The sequence below is a fragment of the Callorhinus ursinus genome, unplaced genomic scaffold, assembly GCF_003265705.2.
Source record: "Callorhinus ursinus isolate GAN/ISIS: 27379988/994484 unplaced genomic scaffold, GSC_fseal_2.0 scaffold13, whole genome shotgun sequence".
In the NCBI taxonomy this organism is placed as follows: domain Eukaryota; kingdom Metazoa; phylum Chordata; class Mammalia; order Carnivora; family Otariidae; genus Callorhinus; species Callorhinus ursinus.
In genome coordinates this window covers 5,553,482-5,563,390 of record NW_027397075.1, presented here as the reverse complement: position 1 = coordinate 5,563,390, position 9,909 = coordinate 5,553,482, and the positions used below count along the sequence as shown (strand labels likewise).

General features: G+C 47.2%; 1 protein-coding gene across 3 annotated transcripts in view; it reads right to left on the bottom strand.

Moving 5' to 3' along the window:
* Positions 1 to 5,949, bottom strand: part of CPPED1 (calcineurin like phosphoesterase domain containing 1) — a 97,836-nt gene extending 91,887 nt beyond the window's left edge. The window contains exon 1 of one of the 3 annotated variants that reach the window (XM_025855575.2): positions 5,734 to 5,949. In XM_025855575.2, the coding sequence (XP_025711360.1) occupies positions 5,734 to 5,803 (70 nt within the window). In that variant the 5' untranslated portion in view covers positions 5,804 to 5,949. Of the gene's footprint in view, positions 1 to 5,480; positions 5,571 to 5,733 lie in introns of those variants that run through there. The other 2 variants (XM_025855576.2, XM_073899488.1) reach the window with 2 other exon arrangements.
* Between the last annotated feature and the right edge of the window lie 3,960 nt (positions 5,950 to 9,909).

Below are 9,909 nucleotides of genomic sequence, written 5' to 3'. Positions count from 1 at the left end.
ATCAGGGAAATCCAAATCAAAACCTCAATGAGATACCACCTCACACCCGTCAGAATGGCTAAAATGAACAAGTCAGGAAATGACAGATGTTGGCAGGGATGCGGAGAAAGGGGAACGCTCCTACACTGTTGGTGGGAATGCAAGCTGGTGCAACCACTCTGGAAAACAGTATGGAGGGTCCTCAAACAGTTGAAAATAGAGCTACCATACGATCCAGCAATTGCACTACTGGGTATTTACCCCAAAGATACAAATGTAGGGATCCAAAGGGGTATGTGCACCCCAATGTTTATAGCAGCAATGTCCACAATAGCCAAACTGTGGAAAGAGCCAAGATGTCCATCGACAGATGAATGTATAAAGATGTGGTATATATATATATATATATATACAATGCAATATTATGCAGCCATCAAAAAGAATGAGATCTTGCCACTTGCAAGAACGTGGATGGAACTGGAGGGTGTTATGCTGAGTGAAATAAGTCAATCAGATAAAGACAGGTATCATATGACCTCACTGATATGAGGAATTCTTAATCTCAGGAAACAAACTGAGGGTTGCTGGAGTGGTGGGGGTGGGAGGGATAGGGTGGCTGGGTGATAGACATTGGGGAGGGTATGTGCTATGGTGAGTGCTGTGAATTGTGCAAGACTGTTGAATCACAGATCTGTACCTCTGAAACAAATAATGCAATATATGTTAAGAAAAAAAAAAGAAGAATATAGCAGAAGGGGAAGAATGAAGGGGGGTAAATCGGAGGGGGAGACAAACCATGAGACATGATGGACTCTGAAAAACAAACTGAGGGTTCTAGAGGGGAGGGGGGTGGGGGGATGGGTTAGCCTGGTGATGGGTATTAAAGAGGGCACGCTCTGCGTGGAGCACTGGGTGTTATGCACAAACAATGAATCATGGAACACTACATCAAAAACTAATGATGTAATGTATGGTGATTAACATAACAATAAAAAATTTAAAGAAAAAAGAAAATGCAAATCAATACCACATGAGACACCAATTCACACGCATATGGTTGGTTATAATCAAAAAGACAGATGATGACAAGTGCTAAGTGTTGGCGGGGATATAGAGAAACAGGGATCCATATACCTTAGTGGTGGGAATGTAAAATGGTGCAGCTGCTCTGGAAAACAGTTTGGAAGTTCCTCAAAATGTCAAACATAGTTATTTATATGACCTAGCAGTTCCAATCTTAGGTATCTGCCCAAGAAAAATGAAACATATGTCCATACAAAGATGTGTATGTGGATGTTCATATCAGCTTCATTCCTAACAGCCAGTGTCCAAATTGGGGAACGTCTGCCATCGTCCAAATGTGCATCAATGGGTGAATGGGTAAACAAGATGTGGTTTCCCATACAGTGGAATACCATTCAGTGAAAAGGAAGAGAGTGTGGCTATCTGCTACAACATGAGAGAATCTTGAAAAGATGATGCTAAGGGAAAGAAGTCAGTCACAAAAGACCACAGATCATATGATTCTATTTATATGAAATGTCCAGAAAAGGCAAAGCTATGGACTTGGTAGTTCCCTACATAGGGAGTGGAAACAGGAACAGACTACAAATGGGCACAAAGTTTCTTTTTTGGGGGGGGGAGACAGAAAGGTTCTAAAATCCTGACACTGTACCCCTCTGCAAATTTATGAAAAATCATTGAACTGCGAACTTAAAATGAGTGACTGTTATGGTACCTTGATAAAGTTATAAAATACAGAAAGGCAAAAAAAAAAAAAAGGCACTCAAAAATAAAAGTTCCTTTGTCTCTTAGAAATGTTACCACGGGAACATTTTTACACACTAATTTTGCCTGATGATGATATTTATGAGGTGGGGATAAATAATCAAAATTCTTGTTTTAATCACAGGAGCCCTTCTCAAATAAGAGATAACTGGTTTGGCCTAAATGTACAGCATAATTAAAAGCATTTATTTCATTTTCATTTTCTTCATTGATCTGTTAGAATTTTTCAAACTACACTATTTTCTACTCCATGCAGACCTGGATACACATTTTCAGGTCTACTGTTTCTAGAAGAGTTCTTAGGTGAGAACTGGAAGAGGAGGGGCAAGTTATTTATTTATTTTGGAGACTCCCATTTATTTTCTGCCACACGAGAGGGTTTCCAGAGGGGACCGAGAAATATTCAGGACTGGTGAACATGGTCAGCTCCTCTCAAACAGCTGCAGAGATTTAAAACGTCCGGGGAAATCATCTTTTTAAGAAAACCACCAAAGCCCTATTCTTTAAGGTGGAAAATATTCTGGTGGAAAAATGAAACTGGAAAAGAGAACAGCTTAGGGCCTGAAAACAAATAAATACAGGAAATTTTTGCAAACCTATTTTACCTTAATATTTCTCCTTTTCTAGAATTTCTTCAAAACAGATGTAAACTTTTCAGAAAAACAAGTATTTGCTAGGAAAAAGTAGTCTTGATTAGGGTATGTGTCAAGGAAACATAATTATCAATTTGCCTAATTAAAATGACTATCTGAACATGCCTGAGGAATGTGAACCTTCTCAAATGAGACATGTACAATTCACTTTTTATAAACATCTGCTGACGGAGCCTCTTGGATGATGTTAACAGGGAACGGATGACTGAAGCCAAGCTTCTTCGATGATACTAATGATACTACTCGAAGAACCGCAGGCAGTCCTGCCACTCCCATAAATCACCAGGGGGGAGAGGGTCTTAAAGTGCTTACCACACACTGGATGTTTGTGTGCCCCCAAAATTCTTATGTTGAAACCGAAACCCCAACGTGATGCTATTGGAGGCAGAGAGGTCAGGAGGGCTTGGTGATGAGATTAATACCCTCTATAAGAGACCCCAGAGTGCTCATTCCCCGCTCCCACTGCGTGAGGGCAGGGCAAGAAGATGGTCGTCTGTGAACCAGGAAGGTATGCACCACACCCGCCTTCCACGGGCGCCTTGACCTTGGACGTCCAGCCTCCAGAACTGAGAAGCGTCTGTTTTTTCTAAGCCACCCAGCATGTGATGCTCGGTAATGACAGCCTGAACGGACTAGGACTCTTCCCGTCACCTGCCAGGCTTCGCTTGAGTAACAAACTTTGGCTAATTCAGGAAGGGGCTTTGAGGAACAAGTGTATGAGGGTTATCAGGGCTGTGATTTGGGACAGTGTTGCTTGAGTTAACCACACCTCTGACACGCAGAGTGTATTTTAGCAAGAGATGGGGAAACGCCAGTTACTTCCCTTTCTCTTCGGGGCCGGCCTTTAGAGCCACCCTCCCCTCCCAGCTCGAGCGGCTTCACCTTCCCACGGGGCTGGGCCTGGCAGTGGACCCTCTGCAAGCAGCTCTCAAAGGTGCCAGCAGTGCCCGCTGGGAACTAGGTGAGAGCAACCGAGGCACGCTGGCGGTGGACTAGGCCTTCCGCTCCCCGTGATGTGAACCCACAAGACGAGGTGTTCTCAGCCCGAGCCGCCAAGGCCGGGCCTCTGAAAGCCCTGCGCTAAACGGCCCCCACTGAGCATGCCCGCTGGGGATGCTCAGCCCACACAGGAGACCCGGCATAGGCCCCACCGCTAAGGGAAGCTCAGGGTCATCTTCCCTCTTCTATTTCAGCAGGGGAAGTGTCCTCTCCTTTTATCTTCTCAGTCTCTCTGCCCACCTCCCCGTTCTTGTCCGGGTGAATGACTCTCTTGTTCTCTGGAGCCCCTGGCAGCCTGTGGCAACCCCAGTGGGTTAAGGAGTTTTGACACCTCCATATCCCTCCCCCATAATCTCCATTGGAAGCCCTCCCCGCAACCACAAGCACCTCCAGCTACCACGAATAAATAAACCCAAAGTGAACAAGGCGGGTGCTATGGAAATGTTGCTTCAAGCCAAGTTCCTGGGCTCCAGCTTGCAATCAGATTGCACCCCAAGTTCCTCAGGCTTAGAAATTCTTTTGCTCTCACTGCCGCAGCTAGACCATTCTTTCCAAAACGGAAATCTGATCAGTGTCCTTGTTTCCTCACACATGCAGCTTAAAACTCTTTGATGCTATTAGGTAGAGACAAAACTCCTCACTTACTCCCCCCCACCCCCAACCATCCTCCATTCTCAGAGAACAACACCACACCCCTATCCTTCCCTTCCCCATCCCGCCATGCCACAGACTTTTACACCTGTTCCACCCACAGTCCACAATGCTCTTTCCTCCCTTCAGGGCCCTGTTAACTCACACTCAACCTTCTTGATCAGATAACACACCCCTCCCTCAGGGAAGATACTCTGCATATCCAGCAACAGAAGGTACACAATAGAATATTGCCCAGGAGGGAAGTGAGTCAACTAGAGCTACTTATATCAATACAGATAAATCTCAAAAATCTCATGTTGGGCCAAAAAAAAAAGTCCTGCTAAGGTATTTTTAAAATGGGCACTATTGCAGACTGTATTTTCCAAAATCCGCCACAGCTATACTTCTGGCCCCCACATGCTCTTCCAGAACCTTGTCACTCCCCCACCAAGAGCTGCAAAGAGAGAAAAGAACAAGGTTTTAGGACAGAGACCTTGAGGAGGAACCTACTTTTTAAATAGGTTAAAACCTGGCCCGGGAAGTGACTTAACTTTGTAACTAGAGTTAGAGGGTTGAGAAAGAGCCAGGCCCTACCAGCCCGGCTATTAGCTATGGGAGCAGAGGAAAAGAAAGGCCTTCGAGAAAAACCAGTGCGGCAGGAGAACCGGGTAAAGGGCAGGATGACAAGCAAGAAAGGTGGAGCACAAGCCAGATCATGCAGGGCATCTGGGGTGATGTCCCCGGGGCTAACAAAACCGGTGAGGGCGTGGGAGGGAATCTTGACTCCAGGCAGAGAAAAGCCAGAGAGGACCAAGAAATCAGCTGTTTACGCTTCCCCCAGGAGGCATTTAAAAAAAACAAAACAACAGGGGCGCCTGGGTGGCTCAGTCGTTAAGCGTTGGGATCCAGCCCCACATCGGGCTCCCTGCTCGGCGGGAAGCCTGCTGCTCCCTCTCCCACTCCCCCTGCTTGTGTTCCCTCTCTCGCTGTGTCTCCCCCTGTCAAATAAATAAATAAATCTTAAAAAATAAAAATAAAAAACAAAACAACAAAAAAACCCCACATTTTTACAACGAGGCAGACTAAATCCAAACCCCAAGCACTTAACTCTGACCCGACCCTGGCCTGCCCTCCCGCCCTGCTGTCCGATGGGCACAGTGCACATTCTGGGGGATGACCCCTATTGCGGGAAGTAAGCGGGACTGTGGAGTATAAAATACATCCTGGTGAACTACCACCGTAAGAATAACCGCATCTACCGTGCACCGAGCGCCTACGAGCGCCACACACAAGATCACGGTTGTTATTCCCGGTTTGCAGGTGGGGAAACTAAGGCCGAGTCCTGCTGAATAACGTGTCCAAGGCAAGGCTGAAAGCAAGTCTAACTGCACAGCCCACGCTCCCGGGAAGCACGCTTTGCCGCCTTACTCTATCTTCTCCTCTCTCAGGCAAGTTAGGTCAAGGCCAGCAAGGCCCCATTGCCGGGACACCCGTCTCTAAGACAGCGCCCCTCGAAGCCCTAAGCGCGGGCGGTGCGGCCGCTATTGCGGTCCCCACCCCCCGGAGTGCAGCCCCCGAAGCGGTCCGGCTGGAGGCGCGCACCCCCAAACCGATTGTTCCCCCGACGGAAGGTTCCGCAGTCTTGAAGTCATCCCCTCCCCGGGCGAGAGGCCGGCAGTACCTGAGGGAAACGCGTCTAGGGTCCTGCCCCTGGCTCGGCGGAAAACACCCCCCGCCTCCGTAACCGACATGGCGAGCGATTTTCTGGCTTCCCCTGAGTACACAGTGTGGGAGGGAACGTCAAGACGCCGAACAGCCCAACCGCCGGGCCTGTCCTGCCCGGGTCCGGGCGGCGCCCTCTGCTCAGGGCGGGGCGGCAGGGTCAGTGCGCGGGGCTCGACCGCTCGGGGCGCCGCTAGTGCTGCCTGAGCGGGGCGGAAGCGTGAACGGCCCCTCTGGGATCGACTGGGGCGCCTGGCCAGTGGAGGCGCCTAGACTGGGGCCCGCGTGCGTGCGCAGGGCGGGTGCTTTTGGGCTCAGGCCTTGGGGGGGTACTTTCTTTCCCCTAAGGTGGCGTTGCCAGGTCCCACAAGTAAAAATACAGGACGCCCAGTTAGGTTGGAATTTCAGATAAACAGTGAATGACTGTTCAGTGTAAGTATAGCCCATGCAACATTTGGGAGATACTTACACTAAAATTTTGCCTCGTTTATCTGAAATTCCAGTGTAACTGGGCTCCTGTATTTCAAACGACAACCCTAGCCTGAGGTCAGAAGAACTGGGCCCTGTCTCAGGACAGTCCTCCGAGCCACCAGCTGTGATCTAGGACACCTGATCATGAGGCATCTTCATCATCATCCAGTCACTGTCATCATCGATCACTAGGAATCATAGCTCACCTAATCTGCACATCAGCGCCAGGAGATGGTGCTGTCATTAGCCGCATTTGTCGGAAGGGGAAACTGATGATGCTCAGAGACTTGGAGCAGTTTGCACAAGGTGACTGCAAAAGCAGTGAATTTGCCACCCACTCAAACTGGGATCTGTCCAGAAGAAAAAGGAAAAAAAAAGGGGGGGGGAGCCATTGCGCTACACTGCTTTAGGCCAGTGTTTTTGTTGAAGTTGTTAAAAACACAAATTCCAGGAGGAGTTGCACCTACTGAATCAAATCTCCAGGAGAAGGGTCTGTTTTTAACTCCTTAAGGAGTTCTTTTGATCCGCCAAGTTTGGGAAATTCTCAACTAGCTGCCTACATCCAGGAGACTCTGCCTCCAATCTTGGACAAGAGTTCTAATAGCAAATGGTAAGTCCTCAAAGAATATTAGGCATAATAATCGTCATCACTATTGATCACCATATCCCTATTCCCTGCATATGGTCTGGCCCAGGGGAGGATTCTCAGGAAACATTCAAGAGGGAATGACAAAATGAGAAATAAAAGTCCCAGTGGGGGAACTCAAGACCCTGCAAGTCCCAGCCCCCACCTACCTCTCACCCAGTAACTGTCCTCTTTCAGTTCCTTAAATATACAAATCCAGTTCCCTTTTTGCACAAGTGGATCCTTCTGCTTAGAATGCCTGTGCCCATTTAAACATCAAGGCTTCTGCTTAATCATGCTTCCAAGGAGAGGCTTTACCCCCCACACCTGCACACACCCTTCCTATCTAAACCAGGTCTCCTCGTTCTTTTTATAACACTCTGTTCTTGTCTCTTATAGGTGGCCCTTTGCACAGTTGGTGCTATCACCACACATGATCATTATTTACAGATGTACTTATTTGTTTCAGGTGTCATTATTTATTCCCTGATGTCTTTCCCAGTTCGGCTGTCCACAAGGTGTCCACAAAGGTGGTTACCGTGACTGTCGTGCTCACCAGGCAGGATGCTTGAGGCATAAACACTCCAGTAGCTGCTGCATGAATAAATGGATTATGAATATCCTGACAATATAACCCTGATCTGAACCTGGGCAGTGGTTGGGCGTAGCTCTATTGCTAGTGATGATGAGTAACCTCAGAACTACATAGGAACCACTGAATGATGATAATGGCTGGAACCAAACCTGTCCACCAACGGGTCCCAGCAGCCTCTTTAGCCTCATTGCCTGTCCCATCTTCCCCTCATCACTACAGGTCAGTGGTTCCACTCTCCTCTGACCAAGCTCTTCCAGCTCATACCCTCTTCTGTGCAGCTGTCTGCCTGGCAGCATGAGAAGAGCATATTCCTGGGCAGTAAGACCTGCTCTGCTGGACCTGTTCAGTCCATTTCCTTTCTGTGCAACCTTGAGCAAGTCACATAATCCTTCTGAGCTTTAGCATCTTCGTTTAAAATGAGATAATCATAGCACCAATGTCATTTGCTTTTGTGAGAAGTCAGTGAAGCTCTGGGCAGTTTCTGGAACATGAGGTGCTTGATACATTTTTTTCTGAGTTGATATTGTTATTATTGTTATCGACTATCTCTTCAACTCATTCTTTTCTAGTCAAAATTCTTTTTTCAAGATTAGGTGTTCTATCAGGTATCATGTCCTAGCAGATAACCAAAAATCAGTTCAAATTGGCTCAATCAAAAAAGGAATCCATTGGCATATATAAATTAAAAACCCTAAGAAGCTTCAGGTGACGTTTGATCGAGCTGCTCATAGGCTGTTATAAGAATCCAACTTTCTCCATTTATCCTCTCTGCCTTTGGTAATTTTGGCTTTATCTTCAGTCTCCATGTAGGGGACTCCTTCCCATCACTTGAAAGTTCCACGCTCCCCCTTCACAGGAGCAGAATGGCTACAACAGTTCTAGACCATACCCTCATGAGATACCATCTAGGGAGGAGAAGGAAAAAAAAAAGTCTCTTTTTCTCAACCCCCCCCCCACCACCCAGCAAACGTCCATTTGCATCACTGCAATCCCAGTTTGAATATGTGCTCCTTTCTGAAGCAAGGTCAGAAGATAAATGGCATGTTTAGACTGGCTTAAGCTAGAAGGGCCACCCCTGTAGAAGGAGTGCTATCAATATCACTCAAACCACCTGCTTGAGGATGAAGAGCATAGTTCTCTTAAAATGAGATCCGGATGCCCTGATTGCCCCGAGAAAGAGGGAATGGCTAATTTTTTAAAAGAGCCAGTAGAGAATTCACCGTATTCCCCATGCACAGGCAAGGGTTGGTGGTGAGAGGAGGAGAGCATATCAGCCAGTGACTACCACGCCTGCTCCCCACCCTTTAAAAACTGCCCCTTTCCTTCCATCCTACCCCTTGTAACAGCTAATCCAAATGTGTTGTTACTTAGAGACCCAGGTATATAATGAGGAACACCAGTTGCTCTACTGGGCTCTGTTACAGCCTCATTCCATGAAGGAAGCAGAACAATTTGTGTTAACACTCAAAGGCCCTATGCTGCTGAGCTCTTACCGTTTTTCTGTCTACTTTTTAGAGATCTTCCATCTCCTCCTCACTGTCAGGATGTGAGCTGTCACTTCTCACTGCTTCTGGGATCTGCCTGTATCAAGTCCTCACTCTAACTCCTTCTCTTGTTTCTTGTCTGCCCAGGTTTGGGAAACCAGACGACAAAGGTTGTTAGGATTATGAGCCAGGTTGGTTTACAGATTTGAGCCAGTAGGCTTGGCATAAGAGCTCAATGCCTCATTTAGAGGAAAGTGCCTGGGCTTGACTTTAATGGATATAGTCATTCCTGGTGGACTATGTGATGGTAAGTTTTATGTCAAATGACCTGGCCTCCAGTGCCGGATATTTGGTCAAGCATTATTCTGGGTGTTTCTGTGAGAGTATTCTTTAGATGAGATTTATATTGGTAGACTTGGAGGAGAGCACATCGGCCTCCATAATGTGGGTGGGCCTCATCAAATCAGTTGAAGATCTCAATAGAACAAAAGAGTGATTCCTCAAGCGTGAGGGTATTCAGCCAGCAGATGGCCTTTGGATTTCAACTGCAGCATTGGCTCTTCCTGGTTCTCCAGCCTGCTGGCTCACCTTCCAGATTTTGGACTTGCCAGCCCCCATGACTGTGTGAGCCAATTCCTTAAAATAAATCTCTTTCTCTATATCTACACATTTTTGCTTCTGTTCCTTTGGAGAACCCTGACTCACACAGATTGTCAGAGGTCTCTTTTGGAAGTGTTAAAGTCCCAGAGTGAGGCTGTAATTCAGGTTGGTATCATCATTCTGGAAGGAAGGAGATTATCCTTGTGCAGCACATTTGAGATACATGGAAATGTGAGACACAATATAATGACTCAGCAATGTGGGCACCAGGTGCCCCTCACCTTTACCCACTCCTGACCTGCACTTCTTCAGGCGGGACTCAGGAATGATGGACTAGGGAATGGGATAGGGTCCAGGTGA